The 19,087-nt window shown below is 68.4% G+C and overlaps 1 protein-coding gene across 1 annotated transcript; it reads left to right on the top strand.

Moving 5' to 3' along the window:
* Positions 1 to 5,790: 5,790 nt before the first annotated feature.
* Positions 5,791 to 12,427, top strand: GFOD2 (glucose-fructose oxidoreductase domain containing 2). The gene is made up of 2 exons (XM_054170016.1): positions 5,791 to 6,043; positions 11,496 to 12,427. Exons 1-2 carry the CDS (start codon positions 5,791 to 5,793, stop codon positions 12,392 to 12,394), a joined length of 1,152 nt encoding a protein of 383 aa, XP_054025991.1. The 3' UTR covers positions 12,395 to 12,427.
* The last annotated feature ends 6,660 nt before the right edge of the window (positions 12,428 to 19,087 follow it).

Here is a 19,087-nt window from a genome sequence, read left to right on the forward strand (position 1 = left end):
AGGCAGGAGGCAGCCACAGCCTCCCTGGGCAGCCTGTGCCAGGCTCTCCCCAGCCTCCCTGCCAACCATTCCTTCCTCCTCTCCACTCTCAGTCTCCTCTCTCCCAGCTCCAAGCCATTCTCCCTGCTCCTGCCACCCCCAGCCCTTGGCCAAAGCCCCTCCCCAGCTCTCCTGGAGCCCCTTCAGGGACTGGAAGGCTGATGCAGTGCAGCCATGCCAGCACCAGCTGTGCCCTCTCTGCCCTCCCTGGGAGCCTTGGATCCCTGTTCAGCAAGAACAGGAACACTGTGAGGTGATAAGGAAGCCTCGTGGGATCCACAGCCTCACAGACAGCACTGGGCAGGAAGGGACCCTCCAGGGTCACCTCATGCAACCCCCTGCAGGCAGCAGGGGCAGCTCCAGCTGCAGCAGGCTGCCCAGGGACACAGCCAGGCTGAGCTGGAAGGGCTGCAGGGATGGAGCCTCCACCACCTCCCTGGGCAGCCTGGGCCAGGCTCTCCCCAGCCTCCCTCTGCATGGAGTCCCCTTCAGGGACTGGAAGGCTGCTTTAAGTTCTCCCTGGAGCCTTCTCTTCTCCCCAGCGGTTTCTTTGGACCGCTTGCATCCCCGTGCTTGCACGGCGAGAGGAAAGCTTTGCCGGTGGAAGGCAGGCAGAGGCTGCTGCGGTGGTGCCTGCCGAGCATCCCGCAGGCGTCCGGGGCCGCCGGTCCCAGAGCTCCCGCGGCTGAAAACCGCTCCGGCTGCCCCCCCTGCCGGAATCGCGGCTCGGAGGCTGCAAGATCAGCTCCCAAAGGGCAGCAGCGCAGGCAGGGAGGCAGAGGGCACGCTTAGGGCAGAGGGCACAGCCGTCCCTGTGCCGAGAGCACTCGGTTGGCTTTCCAGGATGCAAACTCCTGCCCCCGGGTCAGAGCAACCTCTCCATCAATCCAGGCTGGAAAGCAGCCATGAGGAGAACGACTTGGGGGTGCTGGGGGTGCAAAGCTGGAGATGAGCTGGCACCAAGTGCTGCCCCAGCCATGCCCTGGGCTGATCCCCAGCAGCGTGGGCAGTAGAGGCAGGGAGGGGATTCTGCCCCTCTGCTGTGCTCTGCTGAGATCCCCCCTGCAGTGCTGGGGCAGCTCTGGAGCCCTCAGCACAGACAGGGACCTGGTGGAGCAGGGCCAAAGGAGGCCACAGCAGTGCTGACAGGGCTGGAAGGGCTCTGCTGCGAGGCCAGGCTGAGAGAGTTGGGCTTGGGCAGCATGCAGAAGGCTCCAGGGAGACCTTCTGGTGGCCTTGCAGTGCTGGAAGGGTCTCTGAGGTCACTGAGAAGTTCCTCTCCTGGCTTATGCAGCACTGTGCAGCCTGTTGGGAGCCAGCAAGGAGCCTCCTGCGCTGTGCTGGGAGGGGATGAGGAGCAGTGGAGGAGAAGAGCTGGCCCAAGATGGAACTCGGCAGCTGGACAGGGGCTCTTCTGGGGGTGTTGTGCTACCCAGCACTCCCCCAGGCTCTCCCAAAGTGCACCTTTGGTTGCCAAGCAGCATCCTGGCCTCAGCCTGCCTCCTTGGGACCTCCTCGGGCAGCGGGAGGCAGGATGCCCGGAGCTGAAAGGGCACCCCCGGGAAATGTCACTGCCCCCTTCCCCGGGCAGATGAGGAGCTGGAGGGACTCGAGACACAGTGACCTGAAAGCCCAGTCCCAGGACATGGCCCCGGAGCCCTCAGCGGGCAGGCAGCAGGCTCCGGCCGCATCTCGGCGCTGCCAGCGGAGGAAGCACGAATGGAAGAGGCTGCGGGGTGCTGGCAGAGCCCACGCCGGACAGGAGCTGCGGAGAAGCCCGGGGGGTGTCCTGGGCTGCCTGGGGCAGAGCGGGGCAAGGACGGGGAGGTCCTGCCACTGGCGGGGCAGCCGCGGGAGGGCTGGGTGCACTGCTGGGCTCCCCAGGACAGGGCAGACGGGGAGCGCGGCGAGGAGCGCAGCGGGGACGAGGCGAGGAGCGCAGCGGGAACGCGCCGGGCAGCTCAGCGGGGACGAGGCGGGGACACAGCGGGGACGCGCAGAGAAGCGCAGCGGGGACGAGGCAGGGACCGCGGCGGGTAGCGCAGCGGGGCCGCGCCGGGCAGCGCAGCGGGGACGAGGCGGGGACGCAGCGGGGACGCGCAGAGAAGCGCAGCGGGGCCGCGCCGGGGCCGCGCCGGGCAGCGCAGCGGGGACGCGGCGAGGAGCGCAGCGGGGGCGCGCCGGGCAGCGCAGCGCGGACGAGGCGGGGACGCAGCGGGGACGCGCCGGGCAGCGCAGCGGGGACGCGCCGGGCAGCGCAGCGGGGACGAGGCGGGGAGCGCAGCGGGGACGCGCCGGGCAGCGCAGCGGGACGAGGCGGGGACGCAGCGGGGACGCGCCGGGCAGCGCAGCGCGGACGAGGCGGGGAGCGCAGCGGGGACGCGCCGGGCAGCGCAGCGGGGACGAGGCGGGGAGCGCAGCGGGGACGCGCCGGGCAGCGCAGCGGGGACGAGGCGGGGAGCGCAGCGGGGACGCGCCGGGCAGCGCAGCGGGGCGAGGCGGGGACGCAGCGGGGACGCGCCGGGCAGCGCAGCGGGGACGCGTCGGGCAGCGCAGCGGGGACGCGTCGGGCAGCGCAGCGGGGACGAGGCGGGGAGCGCAGCGGGGACGCGCCGGGCAGCGCAGCGGGGACGAGGCGGGGAGCGCAGCGGGGACGAGGCGGGGAGCGCAGCGGGGACGGCGCGGCAGGACCGCAGCATTCCCCGCTAAGGGACGCTGTAGGGGCGCTCAGAGGGAGATGACGAAGCGCCGCGCCGACCTGCTACTGGCTGCGGGTGCTGTCCGTCAGCCGAAGGCCCGCCTCCCCGGCCCCGTCCTGCCGCGGGATTGGGCGTCCTGCGAGCGGCGGGGAAGCCGCCCCCGGGAGCCGCCATTTGCGGAGCCGCTGCCCGGCGGCGGAGCTCGGCTGCGGCGCCTGCGCGGGCCGGGCCGGGCAGGGCGTCGCCGCAACGGCAGCGAGCGACCGCCGCGGGAGCGCGCCCGGCGGCAGGATGCGCGGGGACCGAGTCGAGGTGGGGCGGCGGCGGCGGCGGCCTCCTCCGCCGTGCGGCGGCAGGTAAGGGCGGCTCGGGGTAACCCCCCGCAAACCCCAGCCCCGGCCCGGGGCCGCTTGGCTGCGGCGGCCTGGCCGGGGACACTGGGCCGGGCGCGGCTGGGGCGGGGGGGTCGGCGGGACTTGCCTCTGGCGGGGGCATTGCCCCTCGGGTGTGATGGGCGGGGGGCTTGCCTGGTCCGGCGAGGAGAGGAGAGGAGAGGGGAGAGGGAGGGGAGGGGGAAAGGATGAGGATGGGCCCGGGCCGGTGAGGAGAGGGAGAGGAGAGGGAGAGGATGGGCCGGGCCCGGTGAGGAGAGTGAGAGGAGGAGAGGGAGAGGATGGGCCGGGCCCGGTGAGGAGAGTGAGAGGAGGAGAGGGAGAGGATGGGCCCGGGCCGGTGAGGAGAGGGAGGGGAGAGGGAGAGGATGGGCCCGGTGAGGAGAGGGAGGGGAGGAGAGGGAGAGGATGGGCCCGGTGAGGAGAGAGAGGGGAGAGGGAGAGGATGGGCCCGGGCCGGTGAGGAGAGGGAGAGGAGAGGGAGAGGATGGGCCCGGGCCGGTGAGGAGAGGGAGGGAAGAGGAGAGGGAGAGGATGGGCCCGGGCCGGTGAGGAAAGGGAGGGGAGGAGAGGGAGAGGATGGGCCCGGGCCGGTGAGGAGAGGGAGAGGAGGAGAGGGAGAGGATGGGCCGGGCCCGGCCCGGTGAGGAGCGGAGGGAAGAGGAGAGGATGTAACCGGCCGGGCCCGGTGAGGAGAGGGAGGGAAGAGGAGAGGATGTAACCGGCCGGGCCCGGTGAGGAGCGGAGGGAAGAGGAGAGGATGTAACCGGCCGGGCCCGGTGAGGCGAGGATGTAACCGGCCGGGCCGGTGCCACAAAGGGAAGCCGGCCGAGCCCTCGGGGCCGCTCAGCCGGCAGCACTGTAGCGCTGCGGCCGTGCCGGAGGCATCCTCGGCCTTGCCCTGAGCTCCGGGGCCTGAGGGCCGCGGTGCCTTGCCGGCCCCTGGCGCGGCTCCCGGGCTGCCCCTGCCTGCGGGGCCGTGGCTGCGGCGCTCCCGCAGCGGGCGGGGCAGAGCCCTGGGCCTGCCGCGTCTGGGGGTGTGCGGGGAGCCTGCCGCAGGCTTTGGCTCGCACAACCTGCTGGCACGGAGTTAGGAGAACCTGTAGCACGGAAGGCAGTCGGCCCCTTGGACCCAGCCAGCTGAGCCCTGTGAACCGTTTGCCCCTTCGGGGGGGAGCTGGACGAGAGGAGCCAGGTGGCTGCACCCCTGAGGGGTGACCTCCAGCTCTGCTCCACAGAATGTGAGGGGTTGGAAGGGACCTCCAGAGGTCAAGTCCAGCTCCTTGCCAGAGCAGGGTCACCCCAGGCAGGTCCCACAGGAACACAGCCAGGTGGGGTTTGGGTGTCTCCAGGGCAGGAGGCTCCACCACCTCTCTGGGCAGCCTGCTCCAGGCCTCCAGCAGCCTCACACCAAACATCTCCTGTGGAGATGGAATTTCCTGTGGTTGAGTTCACACCCACTGCCCCTTCTTCTGTCTCTGGACATGGCTGCAGAGAGCCTGGCTGCATCCTCCTGACAGCCACCCTGCATGGAGCAGGTCCCTCTCAGCCTTCTCCTCTCCAGAATAAACAGCCCCAGGGCTCTCAGACTCTATTCACAGCAGAGATGTTCCAGGCCCTTCATCACCCTCACACCTCTGCTGGACTCTCTAGCAGTTCCCTGTCTCTCTGGAGCTGGGGAGCCACAATATGTCCAGATGTGGCCTAACTAGGGCAGAGTAGAATGGGAGGAGACCCTCCCTGGACTTGCTGGACACTCTTAGTGCACCCAAGTGTGCTCTTGGCCTTCCTGACCACCAGGGCACATTGCTGTCCCAGCCCTCCCAGGTCCTCCTCTGTGGAGCTCCTCTGCAGCAGCTTTCCCCCCTCACCTGTGCTGCTGCAGGGGGTTGTTCCTCCTTGGGGGCAGGACCCTGCACTTGCCCTGGTTGAACTCCATGAGGTTGCCCTTTGCCCAGCTCTCCCCTGGCCAGGTCTCCCTGGATGGCAGTACAGCCCCAGTGAATGGCTGCTGAAGGCTAGGAAGAAAGAGAGATTGCCCATGGGAAGAGGCTGCCCCGGGGGGTGGGGGGGGTCAGCATCCCTGGGGGTGTGTGAGACAAGCCTGAATGAGGCACCTGGTGCCATGGGCTGTTTGATTAGTTAGGGTTGGGTGATGGGTTGGACTGGATGACCTTGGAGGTCTCTTCCAAGCTGGTGGATTCTGTGCCCCTCACATGTGATGATGACAGATCAGAGGGTGTCAGGGGTTGGGAGGGACCTCCAGACATCGAGTCCAACCCCCACTGCCAGAGCAGGGCCACAGGGTCCAGCATAGGAGGTCTCTGCCAAGCTGGTTGGTTCTGTGCCCCCCACATGTGATGCCCACAGGGGCTCAGGGGTTGGGAGGGTCTCTGCCAAGCCGGTTGGTTCTGTGCCCCCCACATGTGATGCCCACAGGGGGTCAGGGGCTGGGAGGGTCTCTCCCAGGCTGGCTGTGTGCCCCCCCATGTGATGCCCCCAGAGGGTCTCTCCCAGGCTGGCTGTGGGGGTGGGGTGCAGGCTGGGTGGGTGCTGTGCCCGCCCCCTGGGCTCTGAGCTGTCCCCTGCCCTGTCCTAGGTGCGGCCAGCGGCGGAGCCGGGCGCCGGGCGCCGGCCGCTGAGGCGGCGGCGGAGGGAAGATGCTGCCCGGCGTGGGGGTGTTCGGCACCGGCGGCACCGCCCGGCTCCTGGTGCCCCTGCTGCGGGCCGAGGGCTTCTCCGTCGAGGCCCTGTGGGGCAAGACTGAGGAGGAGGCCAAGCAGCTGGCGGAGGAGCTGGACATCGCCTTCCACACCAGCCGCACCGACGACCTGCTGCTGCGCCAGGAGGTGGACTTGGTCTGCATCAGCATCCCGCCGCCCCTCACCCGCCAGATCGCCATGAAGGCCCTAGGTACCGCCCTGGCACACCGCGCCTGGCGTCCGGCATGGGCGCACCTGGCGTCCGGCACCCCGCGCCTGGCATCCGGCATGCCGCGCCTGGCATCCAGCATGCTGTGCCTGGCGTCCAGCAGGGCCGCGCCTGGTGTCCGGCACGCTGTGCCTGGCGTCCGGCATGCTGTGCCTGGCATCCAGCAGGGCCGCGCCTGGCATCCGGCATGCTGCGCCTGGCGTCCGGCACGCTGTGCCTGGCGTCCGGCAGGGCCGCGCCTGGTGTCCGGCACGCTGCGCCTGGCGTCCGGCAGGGCCGCGCCTGGCGTCCGGCACGCTGTGCCTGGCGTCCAGCAGGGCCGCGCCTGGCGTCCGGCACGCTGTGCCTGGCGTCCAGCAGGGCCGCGCCTGGCGTCCGGCACGCTGTGCCTGGTGTCCAGCAGGGCTGCGCCTGGCGTCCGGCACGCCGCGCCTGGTATCCAGCAGGGCCGCTCCTGGCGTCCGGCACGGCCGCGCCTGGTGCCCAGCAGGGCTGCACCTGGCGCCTGGCACACCACACCTGGCATCCGGCACACCGCGGCTAGTGCCCGGCAGGGCCGTGGCTGGTGCCCAGCACGCCGCGCCTGGCACCTGGCAGGGCCGTGGCTGGTGCCCAGCACGCCGCGCCTGGCACCCAGCAGGGCCGTGGCTGCGCCCGGGCCGCGGGCACAGAGCGCCTCAGGGGCCGCAAGGCAGCGAGTCCCAGCCCCTGCCAGAGCAGGAGCGCAGCCCTGCCAGGAGAGGGAGAACTTGGGCCCTGCCAGCAGGGCTGCCAGGGGAGCCTGACCCTTGAGCTGAGCCTGTCCAGTGGGAGCAAAGCCAGGGGAGACTGAGAGTGGAGATCCCAGGCTCACAGGAGGGCAGGGCAGGAAAGGACCCAAAGAGATCTCCCAGTGCCAGCCCCCTGCCAGAGCAGGAGCACAGCACCCAGCCCAGGGGGCACAGGGACACATCCAGGCAGGGCTGCACAGGCTCCAGGGCAGGAGACTCCACAACCTCTCTGGGCAGCCTGCTCCAGGCCTCTGGCAGCCTCCCAGCCAAGAAGTTCTTCCTCCTGCTGAGCTGGAAGCTCCTGGGCTGCAGTTTCCAGCCCTTGGCTCTTGTGCTGCCCCAGGGCACAGTGAGCAGAGGCTGTCCCTGGCCCTCCCTTCCTGCCCCCCAGCCCTCAGCTCTTGATGGCCATTGCTCAGCTCCCTCTCAGCCTTCTCCTCTGCAGCCTGCACCCCCCCAGGGCTCTCAGCCTCTCCTGCCCAGGCAGTGCTGCAGTCCCTTCAGCAGCCTTGCAGCCCTGCCTTGGCCTCTCTGCAGCAGCTCCCTGTCCCTCTGGAGCTGGGGAGCCCAGAGCTGGAGGCAGGATTCCAGCTGAGGCCTCCCCAGGGCAGGGCAGAGCAGAGGGGGAGGAGAAGCTGCCTGGCCCTGCTGGCCACACTCTGCTGAGTGCCCCCCAGGACCCCCTTGGCCTTCCTGGCCCCCAGGGCTCATTGCTGTGCCCTGCAGCCCTTGCTGCCCAGCAGCACTCCCAGCTCCTTCTCCTGGGGGCTGCTCTGCAGCAGATCCCCTCCCAGCCTCTGCTGCTGCAGTTTGCTCTTCCTGCCCAGCTGCAGGACTTGATGATCTCTCTGCAGAAGCCCTTTCCACCCTCCACCATTCTGTGTGAGCTCCACATGAGCTCATTAGTGGTTAGTGGTAAGGTCTCCAACCATGGGAGCCAGGCTGCTTTGTTGCTCTTGGCCTCTTTGCTCTCCAGCCATTTGTTCTGGCAGCAGACAGCTCCCTGCACAAGGATGTGCAATGCTGCTGGGGTATGCAGAGAGGGATTCCTTCGGTGGTTGGCCTTGCTAGAGCTGCTGTCCTCCCAGCATGGGGACTTCTGATCTTTGAATGTTCTCACTGTGAGTAGAACTTGCCTCCTGAGAGCTGCTGAAAGGTACTCCAGAGCCTTGCTGGGTAAGGAGGGTTTCTCCAGTTCCCATGGCTCTGAGGGGACCAAAACAAAGATGATCAGAAGGCTGCAGACCCTCCCCTGTGGGGGACAGGCTGGGAGAGCTGGGGCTGCTCAGCCTGGAGAAGAGAAGGCTCCCAGGGAGAACTCAGAGCTGCCTGCCAGGGCCTGAAGGAGCTCCAGGAGAGCTGGGGAGGGACTTTGGACAAGGGGCTGGGAGTGCCAGGAGCAGGAACAATGGCTTGGAGCTGGGAGAGGGCAGATTGAGATGGGAGAGGAGGAAGGAATGGTTGGAAGGGAGGCTGGGGAGAGCCTGGCACAGGCTGCCCAGGGAGGCTGTGGGTGCCCCCTGCCTGGAGACATTCAAGAGCAGTCTGGATGAGGCCTTGAGCAGCCTGGGCTGGGGGGAGGGGTCCCTGCCCCTGGCAGGGGGTTGGAGCAGATGATCTCTGAGGTCCTTTCCAACCTGAGCCACTCCATGAGAAGCAGAAGTCAGCCCAGCCAGGGCTGAATGAAGATTGGTGCCAGACCTTACCTGGGGTTTGTGCTCTGCTCCTGCTGCAGCTGCTGCAGCAGACTCCTTGAGGCCCAGGCAGCTCTGTGTGGATCCCAGCAGCTTGGCACTGCAGAGCAGACAGCTGCAGGCCCAGGGCAGCGAGGAGCAGTTGCTGGATGGGAAGGCAGCATCTGGAGTCTGGCAGGAGGCGCTCACTGCTGTCTGTGCAGGGCTCCATGCTGGGCTGCCTCTCTGGAGAGCAAAAGCAAGCTCAGCTGAATGCAGAGCTGCTCTGAGCCTCTCGCAGGGGTGAGCACAGTGGAGGTAATGAGCTCTCAGCTGAGGCCTGGAGCAGCCTGGGCTGGGGGGAGGGGTCCCTGCCCATGGAGCTGGCTGAGCTTGGAGGTCCCTTCCAACCCATCTCTGGTGGGTTTGTGTGGTTGCTGTGTTGGGGCTGGTTGGTTCCCACTTCTCTGGCTGTTCCTTTTTGAATGTGCCAGCTGAGCTCACCTCTTCATGCCTGGCAGAGGAGCCAGGCCCAGGTTTCCCAGGCAGTTTCCTGACAGAGAAGCCCAGCTCCAGCTGTGGCATGCCTGGGGACAGAGCAGGAGCGCTGAATGGAGGTCCTCAGCCAGGCAGAGCAAGATCAGAGGCCAGAAGAGAGTTCACATTAAAATCACTGCCATCTGCTGCTTCAGCTCCACAGCAGGCAAAGCAAGGGCCTGGCCTGAAATCTCTGCTGCTTTTGAGCTCAGAGGGACAGAAGTCATTTCACAGGGCTGTGCTGTGCTGTGCTTCCTGGCCCACAGTTCACAGAACCCCAGACTGGGTTGGGTTGGAAGGAACCTCCCAGCTCAGCCAGCTCCAAGCCCCTGCCATGGGCAGGGACCCCTCCCCCCAGCCCAGGCTGCTCAAGGCCTCATCCAGCCTGGCCTGGAGCAGCCTCCAGGCAGGGGACAGCCACAGTCTCCCTGGGCAGCCTGTGCCAGGCTCTCCCCAGCCTCCCTCTGCAGAACTTTCTCCTGAGCTCCAACCTAACTCTGCCCTGCTCCAGTTCCAGACCATTGCCCCAGGGCCTATCCCCACAGCCCCTTCTCAGCAGTCCCTCCCCAGCCTGCCTGGAGGTCTCCTGCAGATCTTGAATTGCCCCTTGTGCTGTCCCAGGGTGCAACTAAGCACAGCCTGGCCCTGTCCCTCCCTTCCTGCCCCCCAGCCCTCAGCTATTGATAGACATTGATCAGATCCCTCTCAGCCTTCTTCTCTGGAGGCAGGGGGTGGTGGTGAGGCATCACAGGATGTGAGGGGTTGGAAAGGATCTCTGGAGATCATCCAGTCCCAGCCCCCTGCCAGAGCAGGAGCACAGCACCCAGCCCAGGGGGCACAGGGACACATCCAGGCAGGGCTGCACAGGCTCCAGGGCAGGAGACTCCACAACCTCTCTGGGCAGCCTGCTCCAGGCCTCTGGCAGCCTCCCAGTGCAGAAGTTCCTCCTCCTGTTGAGGTGGAAGCTCCTGGGCTGCAGTTTCCATCCCTTGCCCCTTGGCCTACCCCAGGGCACAGCAGAGGCTGTCCCTGTCCCTTCCCTCCTGCCCCCCAGCCCTCAGCTCTTGAGAGACATTGGTCAGATCCCTCTCAGCCTTCTCCTCTGGAGGCAGGGGAGGGTGGTGAAGGGGGTGTGGGTGGTGTGGGGTGGTGTGAGAGAGGTGTGGGTGGGGTGGGATAGTGGTCAGGGAGGTGTGGGTGGGGTGGGAGGGTGGTGAAAGGGGTGTGGGTGGTGTGGGGTGGTGGTGAGGGAGGTGAGGGGTGGTGGTGAGGGGAGGTGAGGGAGGTGTGGGGTGGTGGTGAGGGGAGGTGAGGGAGGTGTGGGGTGGTGGTGAGGGGAGGTGAGGGAGGTGTGGGGTGGTGGTGAGGGGAGGTGAGGGAGGTGTGGGGTGGTGGTGAGGGGAGGTGAGGGGTGGTGGTGAGGGTGGGTGAGGGAGGTGTGGGGTGGTGGTGAGAGAGGTAAGGGGTGGTGGTGAGGGGAGGTGTGGGATGGTGGTGAGGGAGGTGAGGGGTGGTGTGGGAGGGTGGTGAAGGAGGTGTGGGTGGGGTGGGGTGGAGGTGTGGGGTGGTGGTGAAGGTGAGGGAGGCTGTGAGAGGGAGGCACGGTCCGGCAGTGGGGGAGGCACGGTCCAGCAGTGGGGGAGGCACGGTCCGGCAGTGGGGGAGGCACGGTCCGGCAGTGGGGGAGGCACGGTCCGGCAGTGGGGGAGGCGCGGTCCGGCAGTGGGGGAGGCACGGTCCGGCGGTGGGGGAGGCGTGGTCCGGCAGTGGGGGAGGCACGGTCCAGCAGTGGGGGAGGCACGGTCCGGCAGTGGGGGAGGCACGGTCCGGCGGTGGGGGAGGCGTGGTCCGGCAGTGGGGGAGGCGCGGTCCAGCAGTGGGGGAGGCACGGTCCGGCAGTGGGGGAGGCACGGTCCAGCAGTGGGGGAGGCACGGTCCGGCAGTGGGGGAGGCACGGTCCGGCAGTGGGGGAGGCGCGGTCCGGCAGTGGGGGAGGCGCGGTCCGGCGGTGGGGGAGGCGCGGTCCGGCGGTGGGGGAGGCGCGGTCCGGCGGTGGGGGAGGCACGGTCCGGCAGTGGGGGAGGCACGGTCCGGCGGTGGGGGAGGCACGGTCCGGCAGTGGGGGAGGCGCGGTCCGGCGGTGGGGGAGGCACGGTCCGGCAGTGGGGGAGGCGTGGTCCGGCAGTGGGGGAGGCGCGGTCCGGCGGTGGGGGAGGCGTGGTCCGGCGGTGGGGGAGGCGCGGTCCGGCGGTGGGGGAGGCACGGTCCGGCAGTGGGGGAGGCACGGTCCGGCGGTGGGGGAGGCACGGTCCGGCAGTGGGGGAGGCGCGGTCCGGCAGTGGGGGAGGCACGGTCCGGCAGTGGGGGAGGCGCGGTCCAGCAGTGTGGGAGGCGCGGTCCGGCGGCGCCCTCGGGCGGGGCTTTGCCAACCGGCGGCGCCCCCTCTGCCCGCAGGCATCGGCAAGAACGTGGTGTGCGAGAAGGCCGCCAGCTCCGCCGACGCGCTGCGCATGGTGCGCGCCGCCCGCTACTACCCGCAGCTGATGAGCATCGTGGGCAACGCCCTGCGCTTCCTGCCGGCCTTCGTCCGCATGCGGCAGCTGATCGCCGCCGGCTACGTGGGCGCCGTGCTGGTGTGCGACGCCCGCGTCTGCGGCGCCAGCCTGCTCAGCGCCACCTACAGCTGGCTCTGCGACGAGCTGATGGGCGGCGGCGGCCTGCACACCGTCGGCACCTACATCATCGACCTCCTCACCCACCTGGTGGGCCGGCGAGCCGAGAAGGTGCACGGCCTGCTCAAGACCTTCGTCAAGCAGACGGCGGCCATCGGCGGCATCCGCCACGTCACCAGCGACGACTTCTGCTTCTTCCAGATGCTGATGGGGGAGGGGGTGTGCTGCACCGTCACCCTCAACTTCAACATGCCCGGCTCCTTCCTCCACGAGGTGATGGTGGTGGGCTCGGCCGGCCGCCTGGTGGCCCGCGGCACCGACCTCTACGGCCAGCAGAACTCCGCCCCGCGGGAGGAGCTGCTCTTCGCCGACCCCCTGCCCGTCCAGCAGGGGCTGCCGGAGGAGGGCTTCCGGGAGGTGCCGCTGCTGTACCTCAAGGGCATGGCGTACATGGTGCAAGCCCTGCGGCGCTCCTTCCAGGAGCAGGGCGACCGCCGCGCCTGGGACCGCAAGCCGGTCTCCATGGCGGCCTCCTTCGAGGACGGCCTCTACATGCAGAGCGTGGTGGAGGCCATCAAGAAGTCCAGCAGGTCGGGGGAGTGGGAGGCCGTGCAGGTGATGACGGAGGAGCCAGACCCCAACCAGAACCTCTGCGAGGCCCTGCAGAGGAACAACTTCTGAGCCTCCCCGCTGTGGCTCCAGCCCAGGGCACCGCCGGCTCCCTTCCCTCGGCAAGCTGTGCAGAGGCCGAGCGGGAGGCGCCCACAGCTGCCTGGCTCTGGGGTTTGAAGGTGGGAGAGGTCTCCTGTCCTGCAAGGAACTGCTCTGGGGAGGGGCTGGGGAGGAGCTGCAGCTGCTGCTGTGGCTGCAGGCGTTGAGGGTTTGCCTTGGAGACTGCTGGGAAAGCCTGAATGGCCCTTTGCACTTGCCCTGCCAGTGGGGCAGAGCCCTGCCAGTGGGGCAGCAGCCCTGCCAGGGGGGCAGCAGCCCTGCCAGTGAGACAGAGCCCTGCCGGTGAAACAGAGCCCTGCCAGGGGGGCAGCAGCCCTGCCAGTGAGACAGAGCCCTGCCGGTGAAACAGAGCCCTGCCAGGGGGGCAGCAGCCCTGCCAGGGGGGCAGAGCCCTGCTAGTGGGGCAGCAGCCCTGCCAATGAGACAGAGCCCTGCCAGTGGGGCAGCAGCCCTGCCAGTGAGACAGAGCCCTGCCAGTGGGGCAGCAGCCCTGCCAGTGAGACAGAGCCCTGCCAGTGGGGCAGCAGCCCTGCCAGTGGGACAGCAGCCCTGCCAGTGAGACAGAGCCCTGCCAGTGGGGCAGCAGCCCTGCCGGTGAGACAGAGCCCTGCCAGTGGGACAGAGCCCTGCCAGTGGGGCAGCAGCCCTGCCAGTGGGACAGAGCCCTGCCAGTGGGGCAGCAGCCCTGCCAGTGGGGCAGAGCCCTGCCAGTGAGACAGAGCCCTGCCAGGGGGGCAGCAGCCCTGCCGGTGAGACACAGCCCTGCCAGTGGGGCAGCAGCCCTGCCAGGGGGGCAGCAGCCCTGCCAGTGGGGCAGAGCCCTGCCAGTGAGACACAGCCCTGCCAGGGGGGCAGCAGCCCTGCCGGTGAGACACAGCCCTGCCAGTGGGGCAGAGCCCTGCCAGTGAGACAGAGCCCTGCCAGTGGGGCAGCAGCCCTGCCAGTGGGACAGAGCCCTGCCAGTGAGACAGAGCCCTGCCAGTGGGGCAGCAGCCCTGCCAGGGGGGCAGCAGCCCTGCCAGTGGGACAGAGCCCTGCCAGTGAGACACAGCCCTGCCAGGGGGGCAGCAGCCCTGCCAGTGGGACAGCAGCCCTGCCAGTGAGACAGAGCCCTGCCAGTGGGGCAGCAGCCCTGCCAGTGGGACAGAGCCCTGCCAGGGGGGCAGCAGCCCTGCCAGTGGGACAGAGCCCTGCCAGGGGGGCAGCAGCCCTGCCAGTGGGACAGAGCCCTGCCAGTGAGACAGAGCCCTGCCAGTGGGGCAGCAGCCCTGCCAGTGAGACAGAGCCCTGCCAGGGGGGCAGCAGCCCTGCCAGGGGGGCAGCAGCCCTGCCAGTGGGACAGAGCCCTGCCAGGGGGGCAGCAGCCCTGCCAGTGGGACAGAGCCCTGCCAGGGGGGCAGCAGCCCTGCCAGTGGGGCAGCAGCCCTGCCAGTGGGACAGAGCCCTGCCGGTGGGGCAGCAGCCCTGCCAGTGGGGCAGCAGCCCTGCCAGTGAGACACAGCCCTGCCAGTGGGACAGAGCCCTGCCAGTGAGACAGAGCCCTGCCAGTGGGGCAGAGCCCTGCCAGTGAGACAGAGCCCTGCCAGTGGGGCAGCAGCCCTGCCAGTGGGACAGAGCCCTGCCAGTGAGACAGAGCCCTGCCAGTGGGGCAGCAGCCCTGCCAGTGAGACAGAGCCCTGCCAGTGGGGCAGAGCCCTGCCAGTGGGACAGCAGCCCTGCCAGTGGGACAGCAGCCCTGCCAGTGGGGCAGCAGCCCTGCCAGTGGGACAGAGCCCTGCCGGTGGGGCAGCAGCCAGGGCCGTGGAGGGGAGCTCAGGGGGAGCCAGGGCTGTGCAGGGGAGCTCAGGGGGAGCCAGGGCTGTGCAGGGGAGCTCAGGGGGAGCCAGGGCCGTGGAGGGGAGCTCAGGGGGAGCCAGGGCTGTGCAGGGCAGCTCAGGGGGGAGCCAGGGCTGTGCAGGGGAGCTCAGGGGGGAGCCAGGGCTGTGCAGGGGAGCTCAGGGGGAGCCAGGGCCGTGGAGGGGAGCTCAGGGGGGAGCCAGGGCTGTGCAGGGGAGCTCAGGGGGAGCCAGGGCTGTGCAGGGGAGCTCAGGGGGGAGCCAGGGATGTGGAGGGGAGCTCGGGGGGGAGCCAGGGCTGTGCAGGGGAGCTCAGGGGGAGCCAGGGCTGTGCAGGGGAGCTCGGGGGAGCCAGGGCTGTGCAGGGGAGCTCAGGGGGAGCCAGGGCTGTGCAGGGGAGCTCAGGGAGGGGCTCTGAGCGCCTGTGGCACAAGCAGCAGAAGGGATGGCACCAAGTTTGCGAGGCAAGGCTCAGCCCTTGGGCTCCCTGCCTGTGCCAAAGCTCCTCCCATGCCATTGGAGGTGGGATTTTGTTCTCTGTCGGCAGGGGAGCCTTGAGGATCTCTGGGATGGTTGTGTCTTGCTCCTTCCCGTGAGCTCTGTGCTCCCTGCCTGCTGCTGCTGTGCCTGTGGGGCCACCTCCTCCTTTGTGGTGCAGCTGAGCAGTGTCGTCAGGGTCCCCACGGGGCCATGGCTGATCCCTTTGCCCTGCCAGCGAGCTGGAGGGCAGGAGCCGTGGGTCTGCAGCTCTTCTGTCACACCACAGCACACCCTGCTGAGCCGAGGCAGCAGGGCCCCAGCTGCCCGGGGGCTGCCTGCTCCTCACCCCGGGCACTGCAGAGCCATCCTGGGCTTCCTGCAGCTCGTGTCCGGGGCAGGGATGGAGCTCTTGGCAGCTGCTGGCTGGGAGCTGCGAGGCAGGGAGAGCCCCAGCTGTATCTACATTTCTTTGGTGTGCTTGAAAGCTGCTCTGCTCTGCTCTGCTCTGGTTTGGGTTGGTTTTTACTGTCTCTCCCCCCGACCTGTAACCCTATTTATGTGCTTTACCCTGCAGCCTGCTGTGCCACAAGCTGCTCCCTCCCCAGAGCTCCCTGGTTTTCTACAGAAATAAAAAGTGGTGGTTGGTTGAGGCTGTGCAGGAGCAGCTCTGGGGGCAGCAGGAAGCCTCCCTGCAGCTATCACACAGCAGCACAGCAGCCCCAAGGCTGGAAGAGACCTCAAAGATCATCCAGTCCAGCCTGGCACCACAGAGCTCCTGGCCAGACCATGGCACCAAGGGCCACATCCAATCCCCTCTTGAACACCCCCAGGGATGGGGACTCCACCACCTCCCTGGGCAGCACATTCCCAGGGCCAACAACTCTCTCTGTGAGGAACTTTCTCCTCCCCTCCAGCCTGAACCTCCCCTGGCACAGCCTGAGACTGTGTCCTCTTGTTCTGGGGCTGGGAGCCTGGGAGAAGAGCCCAACCCCCACCTGGCTCCAACCTCCCTGCAGGCAGTTGGAGAGAGCAAGAAGGTCTCCCCTGAGCCTCCTCTTCTGCAGGCTCCAACCCCAGCTCCCTCAGCCTCTCCTCCCAGGGCTGTGCCCCAGACCCCTCCCCAGCTTTGTTGCCCTTCTCTGGACACCTTCCAGCAGCTCAACCTCTTTCCTGACCTGAGGAGCCCAGAGCTGGCCACAGGACTCCAGGGGTGGCCTGAGCAGTGCTGAGCACATGGCAGGATCAGCTCCCTGCTCCTGCTGGCCACACTCTGCCTGCTGCAGGCCAGGCTGCCCTTGGCCTTCTTGGCCCCCTGGGCACACTGCTGGCTCATGTTCAGCCAGCTGTCAATCAGCACCCCCAGGTCCCTCTCTGCCTGGCTGCTCTCAGCCACTCTGCCCCCAGCCTGTAGCTCTGCCTGGGGTTGCTGTGGCCAAAGTGCAGCCCCTGGCACTTGGACTTGTTGAATGCCATCCTGTTGGCCTCTGCCCAGCCTGGCAAGGTCCCTCTGCAGAGCCCTTCTGCCCTCTAACTGACCAACATCTGCTCCCAGCTTGCTGTCAGCTGCAAATCTGCTGATGGCTGACTCAATGCCCTCATCCAGATCATCAATGAGGATATTGATCAGGCTGGGGCCCAGCACTGCTCCCTGGGGCACACCACTGGTGCCTGGCTGCCAGCTGGCTGTGGCACCATTCACCACCACCCTCTGGGCTCAGCCTCCAGCCAGTTCCTCACCCAGCTCAGAGCTGCTGTCCCAGCCAGGGGCTGACAGCTTGGCCAGGAGCTTGCTGTGGGGGATGGTGGCAAAGGCCTTGCTGGGGTCCAGGCAGACCACATCCACAGCCTGCCCCACAGCCCCCAGGCAGTGCCCTGGGCATGGAAGGAGCTCAGGTTGCTCAGGCAGGACCTGCCCTGCCTGGATCCCTGCTGGCTGGGCCTGAGCCCTTGGCCATCCTGCAGGTGTGCAGGGACTGCCCCCAGGATGCTCTGCTCCATCACTTTCCCTGGCACTGAGCTCAGGCTGCCAGGCCTGGAGTCTCCAGGTTCCTCCATCCCACCCTGCCTGTGGATGGGGACCACACTGGCAGCTTCCAGTCCTCTGGGACCTCTCTGGTGAGCCAGGGCTGGAGGACAATGATGGAGAGCAGCTTGGCAGCTCATCTGCCAGCTCTCAGCACCCTGGGATGGATCCCATCCGGCCCCATGGACTTGTGAGTGTCCAAGAGGCTCAGCAGGTCCCCAGCTGATTCCTCATGGATTTCCAGGGCATTACACTGCTCCCTGAAAGGGTCCCCTGAGGGCCCCTTCCCACCCTCAGTGTGAACAGGAGGCTTAGAGCTGGGGGGGTGCAGAATTTCCTGAGTCACAGAACCACAGAAGGGTCTGGGCCTGAAGGGAGCTGTTTGGGCAGGGTGTGTGATCAGCTGAGGAACCTGTACACAGGCCCTTGGGACCTGAGGAGATGCAGCCCAGAGTCCTCAGGGATGAGCTGAGGGAGTTGCCAGCCCACTCTCCAGGAGACCTGCTGGAAGGTGTCCAGAGCAGGGCCAGGAGGGGGAGCAGAGGGCTGGAGCTGCTCTGAGCACAGCCTGAGAGGGTTGGGGTTGTGCAGGCTGCAGAGGAGAAGGCTCCAGGGAGACCTTCTGGTGGCCTTCCAGGGGCTGCAGGGGGCTGCAGGAAAGCTGGGGAGGGACTTTGGAGGGGGTGAGGGAGGGCCAGGACTGGGGGGGATGGAGCAAAAGGAGAAGTGGGGAGCTGGAGATTGGCTGTGAGGAAGAAGTTGTTGGGCAGGAGGGTGGTGAGAGCCTGGCCCAGGCTGCCCAGGGAGGTGGTGGAAGCCTCCTGCTCAGCCCTGGAGGTGTTGGCAGCCAGGCTGGAGGTGGCTGTGAGCAACCTGCCCTGGGGTGAGCTGTCCCTGCCCAGGGCAGGGGCTGGGAGCTGGCTGAGCCCTGAGCTCCCTTCCCCCCCTGCCAGCCCTGGGGTTCCATGACAGCAGAGACAGGCTGGGGGCAGTGCCAGGTGTATTGGGTAGGGGGGAGCTGGGGGCAGTGCCAGGGCTGTAGGGCAGGGGTGAGCTGGGGGCAGTGCCAGGGATGTAGGGCAGGGGACAGCTGGGGGCAGTGCCAGGGCTGTAGGGCAGGGGGCAGCTGGGGGCAGTGCCAGGTGTATTGGGCAGGGGGCAGCTGGGGGCAGTGCCAGGGCTGTAGGGCAGGGGGCAGCTGGGGGCAGTGCCAGGTGTATTGGGCAGGGGGGAGCTGGGGGCAGTGCCAGGGCTGTAGGGCAGGGGGCAGCTGGGGGCAATGCCAGGGCTGTAGGGCAGGGGGGAGCTGGGGGCAGTGCCAGGGCTGTAGGGCAGGGGGCAGCTGGGGGCAGTGCCAGGGCTGTAGGGCAGGGGGCAGCTGGGGGCAATGCCAGGTGTATTGGGCAGGGGGCAGCTGGGGGCAGTGCCAGGGCTGTAGGGCAGGGGGCAGCTGGGGGCAGTGCCAGGGCTATTGGGCAGGGGGCAGCTGGGGGCAGTGCCAGGGCTATTGGGCAGGGGGGAGCTGGGGGCAGTGCCAGGGCTGTAGGGCAGGGGGCAGCTGGGGGCAGTGCCAGGGCTATTGGGCAGGGGGGAGCTGGGGGCAGTGCCAGGGCTGTAGGGCAGGGGGCAGCTGGGGGCAGTGCCAGGTGTATTGGGCAGGGGGGAGCTGGGGGCAGTGCCAGGGCTGTAGGGCAGGGGGGAGCTGGGGGCAGTGCCAGGGCTGTAGGGCAGGGGGCAGCTGGGGGCAGTGCCAGGGCTGTAGGGCAGGGGGCAGCTGGGGGCAGTGCCAGGGCTGTAGGGCAGGGGGCAGCTGGGGGCAGTGCCAGGGCTGTAGGGCAGGGGGGAGCTGGGGGCAGTGCCAGGGCTGTAGGGCAGGGGGGAGCTGGGGGCAGTGCCAGGGCTGTAGGGCAGGGGGAGCTGGGGGCAGTGCCAGGGCTGTAGGGCAGGGGCAGCTGGGGGCAGTGCCAGGGCTGTAGGGCAGGGGGCAGCTGGGGGCAGTGCCAGGTGTATTGGGCAGGGGGCAGCTGGGGGCAGTGCCAGGGCTGTAGGGCAGGGGGCAGCTGGGGGCAGTGCCAGGGCTGTAGGGCAGGGGGCAGCTGGGGGCAGTGCCAGGGCTGTAGGGCAGGGGGCAGCTGGGGGCAGTGCCAGGGCTGTAGGGCACTGGGCAGCTGGGGGCAGTGCCAGGGCTGTAGGGCAGGGGGGAGGTGGGGGCAGTGCCAGGGCTGTAGGGCACTGGGCAGCTGGGGGCAGTGCCAGGGCTGTAGGGCACTGGGCAGCTGGGGGCAGTGCCAGGGCTGTAGGGCA

Source organism: Dryobates pubescens, chromosome 19, assembly GCF_014839835.1.
Source record: "Dryobates pubescens isolate bDryPub1 chromosome 19, bDryPub1.pri, whole genome shotgun sequence".
NCBI classification, from domain to species: domain Eukaryota; kingdom Metazoa; phylum Chordata; class Aves; order Piciformes; family Picidae; genus Dryobates; species Dryobates pubescens.

What these genes read in the sequence shown, in the direction of transcription:
- GFOD2 (XM_054170016.1), top strand. Translation starts at nt 5,791, where the DNA reads ATGCTGCCCGGCGTGGGGGTGTTCGGCACCGGCGGCACCGCCCGGCTC. An exon ending in GATCGCCATGAAGGCCCTAG is followed by an intron (nt 6,044 to 11,495) that starts GTACCGCCCTGG and finishes CTCTGCCCGCAG; the next exon opens with GCATCGGCAAGAACGTGGTG.